The following is a 15347-nucleotide window of genomic DNA, read 5'->3' on the forward strand; positions in this document are numbered from 1 at the left end:
GCCCTTTAGTTCCAGTGAAGGGAAATCTTAATGCTACAGCCTACAATTACGTTCTAGACGATTCTGTGCTTCTAACTTTGTGGCAACAGGTTGGGGAAGGCCCTTTCCTGTTTCAGTATGAAAATGCCCCCGTGCAAAGCGACGTTCATACAGAAATGGTGTGTTGAGATCGGTGTTGAAGAACTTGACTGGCCTGCAGAGCCCTGACCTCAACCCTATCGAACACCTTTGGGATGAAATTGAATCCCGACTATGAGCCAGGCCTAATCGCCCATCATCAGTGCCCGACCTCACTTAATGCTCTTGCGGCTGAATGGGCGCAAGTCCCCACAGCAATGTCCCAACATCTAGTGGAAAGCCTTCCCAGAAGAGTGGATGCTGTTATAGAAGCAAGGGGGGGGGAGACATCTCCATATTAATGCCCATGATTTTGGAATGAGATGTTCAACGAACAGGTGTCCACATACTTTTGGTCATATAGAGTAAATCTAGACATTTTGATTAGTTGGTAAAGAGTGTGAGAAGATTGAACTGAGACTTCTTTACTAAAAGCTTGGTTTTCCATTATACACATTTCATAGTTGAAACTGCATGCAGGGCCTTGGTTTGAGGCACGTTACCAAGGATGAACGAGCTGTTTTAAACAAAACAAACAAAAGAATATCAAACACAGAATTGCATAAATTAATCTTATTTCAATATTGCAGTAAAATCCAACTACAAAAATTAAACATCCATTAATTAAGCGGTTTTTGTTTTCCAAGTAGACATATGCATCATAAAATACACAATTAAAGGCAACACAAAGGGAGAGACGCTAACGACAAGTTGCAATTAAGACCGTTAAGGAACAGATTCATTTTGCATTGGGTATTCAGCTGTCATAACAAAATAATATTGAAGGTGAGGGGTACAAAGTCAAACACAGAGGCATGTAAATCAGTATTATCACACAGTAAAACATTACCTACAGGCTGGACATGGGGCAGACAGGGGTCCTTAAAAAGACATGCTTCAGGTCCTGTAAAACAGTTAGTCCTGGTCTAGCTGAGGACTCTCTCAGTAAATTAGTGTTGAAAACATTGAACTGAGAGCCAGATTACTGGCAATGCCTACTCAGGAGTCCTCTAGTCACGATGGTCACTGCCAGTTTTCAATTTGACCCTATAAAAAAAAGGGGGGGGATGCTTTCGTGATTGGGTTTTAAAATCCATCAGCTGTAAGTACTAGAACTTCCCAAACGCGTTAGGAAAGCACCAAGGCTTTATGTGCAAAAGTTGCTCCTACACAACTGTAGGAGGTGCCACGTGCCAGCATGATCACGATAACGACAAAGGTGTTCACACAACAATTGTTGTTTTGACTATAGTAACATTTGAATTAATTCTCAGTCCTTTTGTCATCTTGTTTCTCTTAAATAGCATATATTGCAGCATGAAGTAACAGTTCTCACCAGGCAGGGGGCGTGTCAAACAAAGGGGAAGAGAAAAAGAATAAAAAACAGGCACAGAAAAGGACACCCCGTCATTTTGGGGGCTTCCCAAACAGTTACCAATCTCTGAAAATTAACTCATATTTTTCCTTTGGCCGCTGTTGGTAGTTTAACATCACATTTTTCATTTAAGTGGACCATCAACAAAAACCCAAATCTAATTTCACCACAGCTTAATCTACATTTGGCAACAAAAAAAAGTTTAAAAAAAATAATAATAATGTGATATTGGTCACAGTTTCTCTGCTAAATGACTTTGAGACAGGCAGCCCGTCTGTCTCTTTGCACAGTATACAGTTGGAACGGAAATGGTTGAGTAAAAATCATCTTGGGACAAAAAGACTCATCAGAAGTGGAACATAAAAAAGCCAAAATGCGATGGAAGACTTTAAGCCACGGGCTAGTTGCTGCTCTTCCTTCAACCTGTAAGTCATACAAGTATGTTGTTTTCTCTCTTCTGTCGTTGGTCTCACGCTGGAATCTGAGGCACGCCGTTTACACAATCCACTTCCTGAACTCTCGCTCTCTTAACCTTTGAATCTCAACTGGCTGTTTCCAAAAACAGGAAGCAGCACTTATGCCAAAGGAAAAAAATTATGCATTGTCACGCATGAAGAAACTGATCCAAAAATAAGGATGAATAGTCATCATATCTATAATAACAATAATACAAACACACTTCCCAAAAACTGAGCGGGGGGGGAGGGGGGCAGAGTAGCGGCTTCAGGTGTGTGCTGGTCACAGTACTGCCTGCTTTCCATGGGAATGTTCTAGAGAGGGGGGGGGTGATCTGAAAGGAGAGGTGAGATGGGGGGATAGGTGTTAGGAGAGGGAAAGAAGAGGAGAAGAGGAGCTCACATCTCCTCTCTTCATGAGCTCTACTCCCACTCTGTGGTGCCAGGAGGTTTGGAGGTCAGGTCAAACATCACCCGGGAGATGCCAGGGATCTTCTTGATCTCATTTACCATCTTCAGCACCACCTGGGGAGGCGAGAGAGAAAGAGAGAGAGAAAAAGAGAGAAAGAGAAGGGTTAGAGCTGGAGACTGTGGTTTATACAGAGAGTAATGTCTGATCCCCATCTCGTGGTGACTCGTAATACCTCCTCGGGGATGTGGTTTCCGGGCGTGGCAGGTATCCCGGTCATGAAGTCGCTGGTGATGAACGTTCTTACGACCACAGAGCGTCGGCAGGACGGCTGCCTCTGTGAGGAATCACGGTCAAAGTGCAGAGGGGTCAGGATGACCGGCATCTGACTGATCTTCCCAGAGTAACCTGGGAGAAAGAGGGTACAGAGGGGTCAGGATGACCAGCATCTGACTGATCTTCCCAGAGTAACCTGGGAGATAGAGGGTTCAGAATCACCACACCAGACAGGGTTAGCAACGAGCACCTCATAAAGGGAAGTTGGTTCTACCGGGGGGGACAGCCTGGTGTGTGTGTTGGGAGCGACCAGACAGAGGGAGAGCGAGACACCAAGCTAACATGTAGCAGCCACAATGTTATTTATTATCCCATATAATAGCTAGCTAGGCTAATTAAGGCTGCATGCGGTGTTTTCTTCCCAACCCCATAAAACAGCAGCCTATCAAAGCAAATCTTATTTTTCCACACAACCTGTCGGTAGCTCTTTGTAGCCTCCTTCTCATTTCGATAACTTTTAAATCCGTCATTTTATTTCACCTTGCATTGCATTACTGAACTCACTCCACATTGAGCCTCTCGGCTTCTCAAGTTACCCGTCTTCATGGGGCGCACCGTGCACATCATAAAAACTACCTTGAAAGTGTGTCGTTTCCAATACGTTAATCATTTGAAAGTGTCCTTGTATGTAACAAAGTCACATTGATGTTTTAATTTAATTCCGAAAAAGCATTTGTGTTATAGGCCTATAAATTTCTCTCTCGCCAAAATGAACACTGACACAAGTATTTCAATACTAACGTCTGTTTAAATATTGGAATAACCGGTGCACATCCCTAGAGTTCTACACATTGTATTTCTATACTCTGTCCCCTGCTCTACACTGAATCCTATAAACATTTCTATCCAGCCCTTCTGCTCCCCTCCTGAAGCAGGAAACCACTCACCAGACTCTCTGAGGATGGAGTGGGCCACGAAGTCCGCCTGTCTGAGTGTGCTGAGAACGCCCGTGGTCAGGAAGGTGGGGGTGACGTCTGTAGGGGGCTCCTTCACGTGGGACCCAAATACATACACAACTCTGGAGGGAGGCAGGAGAGAGGAAGGACGGTCCATGTGGCATTCTGGTAGCAGTAACTGGTTCTACTTCTTCTACTGTGTACTGTGTGTGTTACCTGTTGATGGCGTGACACATGCGAGGGATGAGTCTGGCCAGGAACATGAGGGATTCCCAGTGTGGAGCCTCTTTACTGGTGACCCCACACACATAGCTATAAGAACGACAGTCACCCTACACACACACAGAGAGAGACATGGAGAGAGAGACAGAGAGAGAAAACAGGTTAGCAGCCTCTTTACTGGTGACCCCACACACATAGCTATAGGACCGACAGTCACCCCACACACACACACACAGAGTGTGAGAGAGAGAGAGAGAGAACACACGCTAAAGCTTCCGCTATGATCACTTATATACACTGTAGAGGTTCACTTGACCAACACTTCATTATTGTGATGATTAGTTAATCAAAAGTGATCTATCGGGTTCATCCTTCACATTTAGACTTCACTATGAGACTCTGGGGTTATTTGAGGACTTTCTCTTCTCCCAGACAAACTCCACAGAGAACAATAAGCCCCTCTCTGTTAATACACTCCTGTCTCTCTCCTGGTCCACTTACCAAAACACAGTCACACTTTCTGAGGTAAAAATAGCACTCCGTCTCTCCTGCCTCCCTTATCCAACACACATTCACTGTTTCTGGGATAAATATATCCCTCAGTGGCTTTCAGCAGGAAGGGTGGAGGAGACATCCACCACTGAATGGGCGGAGCCATCTGTGTCATCATTCCATTACCACGCACTTGTCAACAGACAGACATTGTTTAACCACAGCCTGAAGGATATTAACAGACAGAGCAGTAAAATCTCCAAAATACCCGTTGACAGACATTGCCCCTTAGCCATAGATCTAGGATCAGATTACCCCCTCCCCAAAACTAACCTTAACCATTAGCTGGATAAACAAATATATCTGACCCGGTATCAGCGATTATGGGAAGAGGTCTACCTACTCAGCCCTGGCAGTAGCAGTGCCATCCTGTTATAGTGAGAGAGGGAGATGGCTGCTGAGTGAAGGAATAACAGGGAGCGTCTAACTAGTCCTGACGTGGCTGCTGAGTCGAGGAATAACAGGGAGCATCTAACTAGTCCTGACGTGGCTGCTGAGTCGAGGAATAACAGGGAGCGTCTAGTCCTGACGTCAGAGACCAAACCACAGCCTAACATTAGGCCGAGCTCCACCACACACTGTCAGAAGAGAGGGACAGAAAAGGAAATAAAGACTGTACTGTGTTGTCTGTTCTACAGTGTGTAGACACTATGGATCTCTTAATGCAAACAAAGCTTGTATGAATTTGAGAAATAAACCAATGGAAAAACAGACCGAGACATGTAGACCACTAGGTCATAAAGGCTGTTGACCATATAGCCTAGGTAATGTAGTGGGGCAGACAGAGCCATATAGCCTCGGTAATGTAGTGGGGCAGACAGAGCCATATAGCCTCGGTAATGTAGTGGGGCAGACAGAGCCATATAGCCTCGGTAATGTAGTGGGGCAGACAGCGCCATATAGCCTCGGTAATGTAGTGGGGCAGACAGAGCCATATAGCCTAGGTAATGTAGTGGGGCAGACAGAGCCATATAGCCTCGGTAATGTAGTGGGGCAGACAGAGCCATATAGCCTCGGTAATGTAGCGGGGCAGACAGAGCCATATAGCCTAGGTAATGTAGTGGGGCAGACAGCCATATAGCGGGGCAGACAGAGCCATATAGCCTAGGTAATGTAGTGGGGCAGACAGAGCCATATAGCCTAGGTAATGTAGTGGGGCAGACAGAGCCATATAGTGTAGTGGGGCAGACATACATAGTGCCCATTGGGTAATGTAGTGAGGCAGACATACATAGTGCCCATTGGGTAATGTAGTAGAATTCTTCCGCTGCTCTGTTTGCTAAATACTTTAGTCTGAGACTCAAAATGAGCGGTGTTGTACCAAACAAAGTCATCAGTGATTGGATAATCTCTAACCAAATCAGAGTATCCAAGCCAAAAACGATTTTTTAAATGCTGCTTTACCCATGTGTGTTCTGGCTCTGGTCCAACCCCTCTGTGTCTGGGACCAATCAGTACGGTCAGAATGTGTTTCTGTTCTAGAAATCATCAGGGAGGTACTCAGTTTCTTCTCAGCAATGCGTCTGGACCTAACGTCTGTGGCCGTGGCATAGCATTTGGACGGAGCAAGGAGTTTGGGTAGCCAGACATGTTGACCACAGAGCCCAGTTTATTGGGGGGGGAGAAAGAGAGCGAGGTGTGTGTGTGAGAAGAGGCCTACTTCAGCAGTACCAGAGGGAGCATTTTGGTCAGCTACTGCCCTGACTCATACTCTCTTCATCAAGGGAGAAACAGAGGGATGGTCAGGGAGATGCTCTCAGAAAAGGGGAGATATGACTAAAGAGACTCCAGCATCAGAGGTGCTGAGCGATGAGCTGAAATTTCAGATTAGTTTATGTTTTTAAATATAAAAAATAAGTCTACATGTAACTGGTATGAAATGGCTAGCTAGTTAGCGGTGCACACTAGTAGCATGTCAAATCGGTGACGTCACCCGCTCAGAGACCTTGAAGTAGTTGGTTCCCTTGCTCTGCAAGAGCGACAGGTAACGGCGCTTCGTGGGAGACCGTTGTGTTCAGCGGGTCCCTGGTTAGAGCCCAGGTTGGGGAAGAGGGTCAGAAGCAACACTTACAGTATATACACACACACACACACACAGACACAGACACAGACACAGACACACACACACACACAGACACACACACACACAGACACACACACACACACACACACACACACACACACACACACAGACACACAGACACACACACACACACACACACACACACACACACACAGACACAGACACACACACACAGACACACACACACAGACACACACACACACACACACACACACACACACACACACACACACACACATGAAATTAAATCAATGTAAATAAAGGATGGTTTATTGGGAGAAGCCGCACTGGGCAGTCACCAGGCCACCGTACTGGGCAGTCACCAGGCCACCGTACTGGGCAGTCACCAGGCCACCGTACTGGGCAGTCACCAGGCCACCGTACTGGGCAGTCACCAGGCCACCGTACTGGGCAGTCACCAGGCCACCGTCACCAGCCCACCGTCACTGGGCAGTCACCAGCCCACCGTCACCAGCCCACCGTCACTGGGCAGTCACCAGCCCACCGTCACCAGCCCACCGTCACTGGGCAGTCACCAGCCCACCGTCACCAGCCCACCGTCACTGGGCAGTCACCAGCCCACCGTCACTGGGCAGTCACCAGCCCACCGTCACTGGGCAGTCACCAGTCCACCGTCACTGGGCAGTCACCAGCCCACCGTCACTGGGCAGTCACCAGTCCACCGTCACCGGGCAGTCACCAGCCCACCGTCACCGGGCAGTCACCAGCCCACCGTCACCGGGCAGTCACCAGCCCACCGTCACCGGGCAGTCACCAGCCCACCGTCACCGGGCAGTCACCAGTCCACCGTCACCGGGCAGTCACCAGTCCACCGTCACCGGGCAGTCACCAGTCCACCGTCACCGGGCAGTCACCAGTCCGCCGTCACCGGGCAGTCACCAGTCCGCCGTCACCGGGCAGTCACCAGCCCGCCGTCACCGGGCAGTCACCAGCCCGCCGTCACCGGGCAGTCACCAGCCCGCCGTCACCGGGCAGTCACCAGCCCGCCGTCACCGGGCAGTCACCAGTCCGCCGTCACCGGGCAGTCACCAGTCCGCCGTCACCGGGCAGTCACCAGTCCGCCGTCACCGGGCAGTCACCAGTCCGCCGTCACCGGGCAGTCACCAGTCCGCCGTCACCGGGCAGTCACCAGTCCGCCGTCACCGGGCAGTCACCAGCCCGCCGTCACCGGGCAGTCACCAGCCCGCCGTCACCGGGCAGTCACCAGTCCGCCGTAATGGGCAGTCACCAGTCCGCCGTAATGGGCAGTCACCAGTCCGCCGTAATGGGCAGTCACCAGTCCGCCGTAATGGGCAGTCACCAGCCCGCCGTAATGGGCAGTCACCAGTCCGCCGTCACCGGGCAGTCACCAGCCCGCCGTCACCGGGCAGTCACCAGCCCGCCGTCACCGGGCAGTCACCAGCCCGCCGTCACCGGGCAGTCACCAGCCCGCCGTCACCGGGCAGTCACCAGCCCGCCGTCACCGGGCAGTCACCAGTCCGCCGTCACCGGGCAGTCACCAGTCCGCCGTCACCGGGCAGTCACCAGTCCGCCGTCACCGGGCAGTCACCAGTCCGCCGTCACCGGGCAGTCACCAGTCCGCCGTCACCGGGCAGTCACCAGTCCGCCGTCACCGGGCAGTCACCAGTCCGCCGTCACCGGGCAGTCACCAGTCCGCCGTCACCGGGCAGTCACCAGTCCGCCGTCACCGGGCAGTCACCAGTCCGCCGTCACCGGGCAGTCACCAGTCCGCCGTCACCGGGCAGTCACCAGCCCGCCGTCACTGGGCAGTCACCAGCCCGCCGTCACTGGGCAGTCACCAGTCCGCCGTCACTGGGCAGTCACCAGTCCACCGTCACTGGGCAGTCACCAGTCCACCGTCACTGGGCAGTCACCAGTCCACCGTCACTGGGCAGTCACCAGTCCACCGTCACTGGGCAGTCACCAGTCCACCATCATTGTAAATGTTTTTAAATCACATACTAAAAACAAATACGAAATATACAGAACCAAAATATTTTATTAAAGTAAATAAATGATGTTTAGTCTAATAACTGATTCTAATGGGCAGTCACTACCATCAATTGTTTTAGGTGTTTTTTACAGCATTCCACCCACAATGCATTTAGCCTATTGAAAAAAATTAAAACATTCAAAAACTTTTTTTTTTTTTTTACGGAACCTGAACATCCACGTCGCTCAGCACCGAGAATCAGATAAACCAATCTATTCATGCTCGACTATAGAGGAGCAGCCAAACATGACAAGAGGCCTCAGTCAGGTGACCTGTTAAATTCCCCAGCAAGAAAACCAAATAATGGTCGCTCAAACAGAAGGGGAAACAAACAGGGTCACTGACAACAACCTGTTACTGTAATTTAATTATGCCAATGTGTTTTCATTAATTGAAAACCCTTAATCTATTTTATGAGAATTTGTAAGATTCTTGTTTACATAAAATAGAAGGAGACCAGCCATTTCAATAATAGGTAACAGAATTTATTCTCGGAGCGCGTTACCACGAACAACAGTTTATATACAATAACATAACGTCATTTCATTGCTTAACAGAAACCCCTCGACAGGGACAAAGTGAGGTGAAAAGTTCATTCTAACTTACTAACACACTCCCAAGGTAACTTTTGACCCCTCAACATTATCGATCACCACTTAGCTGACAGTTCTAATTAACAGAAAAGACAGTGAGTGCATTCCTAGGTTATCTAAAAACCCCAGAGCTCAGTTTCGTTGGTTCAACCATAGGTTAACTTCCTTATCTGTTTACTTAATCCACAACCCATTCGTTTCTTCCTAGTTGGAATGGTGTTCATTAACTTTAAATTACTCCTTGTCCGTGTCTCACAATCCCTTCTTATGAACTCATATTGTTAATCAGATATAATAAAACAGAGTATATGGTTTACTTAGTTACAGTTCCATTTAAAATGATTTGTTCAGTCATTTAATCAGAATTTTCCCACCACCACCACATCTAAAACACTGACGACCACCACCACATCTAAAACACTGACGACCACCACCACATCTAAAACACTGACCACCACCACCACATCTAAAACACTGACCACCACATCTAAAACACTGACCACCACCACCACATCTAAAACACTGACCACCACCACCACATCTAAAACACTGACGACCACCACCACATCTAAAACACTGACGACCACATCTAAAACACTGACGACCACATCTAAAACACTGACGACCACCACCACCACATCTAAAACACTGACGACCACCACCACCACATCTAAAACACTGACGACCACCACCACCACATCTAAAACACTGACGACCACCACCACCACATCTAAAACACTGACGACCACCACCACCACATCTAAAACACTGACGACCACCACCACCACATCTAAAACACTGACGACCACCACCACCACATCTAAAACACTGACGACCACCACCACCACATCTAAAACACTGACGACCACCACCACCACATCTAAAACACTGACGACCACCACCACCACATCTAAAACACTGACGACCACCACCACCACATCTAAAACACTGACGACCACCACCACCACATCTAAAACACTGACGACCACCACCACCACATCTAAAACACTGACGACCACCACCACCACATCTAAAACACTGACGACCACCACCACCACATCTAAAACACTGACGACCACCACCACCACATCTAAAACACTGACGACCACCACATCTAAAACACTGACGACCACCACCACCACATCTAAAACACTGACGACCACCACCACCACATCTAAAACACTGACGACCACCACCACCACATCTAAAACACTGACGACCACCACCACATCTAAACAGGTGAAGTTTTAGGAGGGGTTCTGAAAGACACTCATGGTTGGCATCCACTGAAAGTTGCATAGCCACAACAATTGCGAACTAAGACACCCACCATGAGACCCACTAAATTTACCCAAGAAGAGGCAAACAAAAGAAAAACCCACACCAAACTTAAAGACAGGAAGCAAACCAAAAAGTTGAGCAAAAACAGGGAAGATTGTTTGTTTAGAAATCAAATAGGGAGCGACAACTAAAGGTGTTGACCCTCCACATCTATCAAGACAACTGCAGCAGTGGGCCAGCCACAATTAAATATCACCTGGGCCAGGACAGGTGAAACACCTTCCCAGTAACGAGATGGACAAGCCAGCAAAGGTGTAACACATACTGACTAACGAGGTGACACCAATCGGTGCGACCCGCGTGCTAACGAGCTATACGCAGTGGCGACCCGTCATTCAGAGTCCCACCTGTTTAGCAAAATGAAATAAAATAATCATTGAGTTATTAAAGCTGCATATAAAACAGGTGTTCCAGCCAAGCGCAGTGCTTTCTGTGGTGGGGCAGCCAGAGGAAAATACAGAGCGTAGGGGTTGGTCATGTTCTCTAGTTGGGTGTGTGGAACTAATGAACTTATCCTCTGCAGCAGAGGTAACTCGGTCTTCCTTTCCAGTGTTGGTCCTCATGAGAGGCAGTTTCATCATAGAGCTTGATGGTTTTTGTGACGGCACTTGAACAAACTTTCAAAGTTCTTGAAATTTTCTGGATTGACTGACGTTCATGTCTTAAAGTAATGACTGTCGTTTCTCTTTGCTTATTTGAGCTGTTCTTGTCATAATATGGACTTGGTGTTTTACCAAATAGGGATATCTTCTGTATACCCTACCTTGTCACAACACAACTGATTGGCTCAAACGCATTAAGAAGGAAGGAAATTCCACAAATTAACAAGGCACACCTGTTAATTGAAAAGCATTCCAGGTGACAACATCATGAAGCTGGTTGAGAGAATGCCAAGAGTGTGCAAAGCTGTCATCAAGGGAAAGGGTGGCTACTTTGAAGAATCTCAAATATAAAATATATTTTGATTTGTTCAACACTTTCTTGGTTACTACATGATTCCATGTGTTATTTCATAGTGTTGATGTCTTCACTATTATTCTACAATGTAGAAAAAGGTACAAATAAAGAAAAACCCTTGAATGAGTAGGTGTGTCCAAAACTGACTGTTACTGTATGTACGTATGGATGTATATAAGTCAGAGGTCACATTCCGACAGGCACCTCATGTCAAGCAGTGCCTAGAGTGAATATACTGTAAGACGTGTTACCTGGACTCCCACAGTCTTGATTGGCAGCAGGAAGGCATTGAGTGAATGTAGACTTGTGATCTGCAGGAGTTTCTCCTCCTCCTCGTCTGATATACACGACTTCACTCTCTGCAGCAACGTGTGGGGCTGGAGGGGCAAGTTACGATTATTATTATTAGCTAGTCTGACATACTAGAGTAAGTTATCAGCATGTTGGTGCACAAAGGAGGACAGTTGGGATCCATTGCAGAGCTCCATGTCCAAAACTCTGTTATATTAGCACCGTGTTCCTGTCATAGACTAGTGACACTCTGCTCTCTGACCTTTTTGACCATGGCAGAGAAGTCTGTGATGATCTTGAGGATGTTGTTGGTCTCTGCAAAGTCCTTACAGATGTAGGGCTCGTCTGCACAGATCACTCTGATGGCCAGGCCAGGACCTACAGGAGAGGGTTAACAATACAGATCAATCTGATGGCCAGGACCTACAGGAGAAGATGGGGTTAACAATACAGATCACTCTGATGGCCAGGCCAGGACCTACAGGAGAAGATGGGGTTAACAATACAGATCACTGATGGCCAGGACCTACAGGAGAAGATGGGGTTAACAATACAGATCACTCTGATGGCCAGGCCAGGACCTACAGGAGAAGATGGGGTTAACAATACAGATCACTCTGATGGCCAGGCCAGGACCTACAGGAGAAGATGGGGTTAACAATACAGATCACTCTGATGGCCAGGCCAGGACCTACAGGAGAAGATGGGGTTAACAATACAGATCACTCTGATGGCCAGGCCAGGACCTACAGGAGAAGATGGGGTTAACAATACAGATCACTCTGATGGCCAGGCCAGGACCTACAGGAGAAGATGGGGTTAACAATACAGATCACTCTGATGGCCAGGCCAGGACCTACAGGAGAAGATGGGGTTAACAATACAGATCACTCTGATGGCCAGGCCAGGACCTACAGGAGAAGATGGGGTTAACAATACAGATCACTCTGATGGCCAGGCCAGGACCTACAGGAGAAGATGGGGTTAACAATACAGATCACTGATGGCCAGGCCAGGACCTACAGGAGAAGATGGGGTTAACAATACAGATCACTGATGGCCAGGCCAGGACCTACAGGAGAAGATGGGGTTAACAATACAGATCACTGATGGCCAGGCCAGGACCTACAGGAGAAGATGGGGTTAACAATACAGATCACTGATGGCCAGGCCAGGACCTACAGGAGAAGATGGGGTTAACAATACAGATCACTCTGATGGCCAGGACCTACAGGAGAAGATGGGGTTAACATTAAAGCCATAGACATTCTGCAAAACGTTCTGCCATGTTCGTTCTAAATGTTCCATGACTATATACAGTTGAAGTCGGAAGTTTACATACACCTTAGCCAAATACATTTAAACTCAGTTTTTCACAAGTAAAAAATTCCCCGTCTTAGGTCAGCTAGGATTGCCACTTTATTTTAAGAATGCGAAATGTCAGAAGAATAGTAGTGAGAATGATTTTAATTCAGCTTTTATTTCTTTCATCATAATCCCAGTGGGTCAGAAGTTTACATACATCCAATTAGTATTTGGTAGCATTGCCCTTAAATTGTTTAACTTGGGTCAAACGTTTTGGGTAGCCTTCCACAAGCTTCCAACAATAAGTTGGGGGAATTTTGGCCCATTCCTCCTGACAGAGTAACGGAGTCAGGTTTGTAGGCCTCCTTGCTCGCACACGTTTTTTCAGTTCTACCCACAAATGTTCTATAGGATTGAGGTCAGGGCTTTGTAATGGCCACTCCAATACCTTGACTTTGTTGTCCTTAAGCCATTTTGGCACAATTTTGGAAGTATGCTTGGGGTCATTGTCCATTTGAAAGACCCATTTGCGACCAAGCTTTAACTTCCTGACTGATGTCTTGAGATGTTGCTTCAATATATCCAGAATTTTCCTACCTCATGATGCTATCTATTTTGTGAAGTGCACCAGTCTCTCCTGCAGCAAAGCACCCCCACAACACGACGCTGCCACTCCCGTGCTTCACAGTTGGGATGGTGTTCCTCGGCTTCCTCCAAACATAAGTGGTCATTATTGCCAAACAGTTCTATTTTTGTTTCATCAGAGCAGAGGACATTTGTCCAAAAAGTAAGATCTTTGTCCCCATGTGCAGTTGCAAACAGTAGTCTGGCTTTTTTATGTCGGTTCTGGAGCAGCGGCTTCTGCCTTGCTGAGCAGCCTTTCAGGTTAGGTCGATATAGGACTCGTTATTCTGTGGATATAGATACCTTTGTACCCGTTTCCTCCAACATCTTCACAAGGTCCTTTGCTGTTGTTCTGGGATTGATTTGCGTTCATCTCTAGGAGACAGAATGTGTCTCCTTCCTAAGTGGTGTGACAGCTGCGTGGTCCCATGGTGTTTATACTTGTGTACAATTGTTTGTACAGATGAATGTGGTACCTTCAGGCGTTTGGAAATTGCTCCCAAGGATGAAACAGACTTGTGGAGGTCTACAATTTTTTTTCTGTGGTCTTGGCTGATTTCTTCTGATTTTCCCATGATGTCAAGCAAAGAGGCACTGAGTTTGAAGGTAGGCCTGGAAATACATCCACAGGTACACCTCCAATTGACTCAAATTATGTCCATTAGCCTATCAGAAGCTCTTAAAGCCATAACATAATTTTCTGGAATTTTCCAAGCTGTTTAAAGGCCCTGTCAACTAAGTAAGTGTATGTTAACTTCTGACCAACTGGAATTGTGATGCGGTGAATTATAAGTGAAATAATGTGTCTGTAAGCAATTGTTGGAAAAATTACTTGTGTCATGCAAAGTAGATGTCCTAACCGACTTGTCAAAACTATAGTTTGTTAACCAGAACATTGTGGAGTGGTTGAAAAACTTTAATGACGCCAACCTAATCGTATGTAAACTTCTGACTTCAACTGTATATAACATTCTATTGTGTGTTGGTTCTAAATGTTCCATGACTATATATAGAACATTCTATTGTGTGTTGGTTCTAAATGTTCCATGACTATATATAGAACATTCTATTGTGTGTTGGTTCTAAATGTTCCATGACTATATATAACGTTCTGTCCTGTGTGTACGGTGGGGTACTGACCAGGGAAAGGGTGTCGACAGACGATGTCCTCTGGCAGTCCCAGTTCTCTGCCCAGTGCCCGAACCTCATCCTTATGGAAGTCCTTCAGCGGCTCAATGACTTTTCCCTGGAGGGAGTGAGAGAGGAGACAGCTCAGACCAGAGTGGTGGACGCAAGTCGCATGACTTGGACTCGAGTCACAAATTTCATGATTTGACAGAAAATAAAATAACTTCAGAATTGACTTGGACTTGAGACTGATGACTTCAAATTATCTGGCCTAGATTTGTAATGTTTTGTCATTCATTTTGTGGCACAGAGTCGAAGAGAATAACTCTCCACGCAGCCAGAGACAATATCGGACTTAAAAAAGAAACAAAAAAGATTGCCTAATGAAACGCACTCTTCCCTCTGATTGGACCAGCAAACTGTCAATCAACACAGGTCGGGTGAGTTAGCATAGTGAGGTTTTGGGGGAATTGTATTTTAATAGGCTACATTTCTATTTATAACTTGGCATATTCGATCTGGTCACTAACACAGGCCTACAGCATTACACCAAATTCTTGTTTCAAAATGGTCCAATTTTTGCTTCAGAACCAAAAAGTTGTGCATCTTGACTGTTTACCAGTCATTAGCATTGGTGCGCAAAGAGTAG

At 47.0% G+C, this 15347-nt stretch overlaps 1 protein-coding gene across 1 annotated transcript in view; it reads right to left on the reverse strand.

Moving 5' to 3' along the window:
- Positions 1-526: 526 nt before the first annotated feature.
- The window catches only part of LOC109905884 (GMP synthase [glutamine-hydrolyzing]), a 28455-nt gene continuing 13634 nt past the window's right edge, over positions 527-15347 (reverse strand). The window contains exons 10-16 of the mRNA XM_020503537.2: positions 14711-14816; positions 11904-12019; positions 11602-11727; positions 3805-3920; positions 3580-3710; positions 2592-2764; positions 527-2472 (exon numbers count right to left, since the gene is read on the reverse strand). Of these exons, the coding sequence (XP_020359126.1) occupies positions 2371-2472; positions 2592-2764; positions 3580-3710; positions 3805-3920; positions 11602-11727; positions 11904-12019; positions 14711-14816 (870 nt within the window). The 3' untranslated portion in view covers positions 527-2370. The remainder of the gene's footprint in view (positions 2473-2591; positions 2765-3579; positions 3711-3804; positions 3921-11601; positions 11728-11903; positions 12020-14710; positions 14817-15347) is intronic.

Source organism: Oncorhynchus kisutch, linkage group LG15 (genome assembly GCF_002021735.2).
Source record: "Oncorhynchus kisutch isolate 150728-3 linkage group LG15, Okis_V2, whole genome shotgun sequence".
Classification (NCBI taxonomy): domain Eukaryota; kingdom Metazoa; phylum Chordata; class Actinopteri; order Salmoniformes; family Salmonidae; genus Oncorhynchus; species Oncorhynchus kisutch.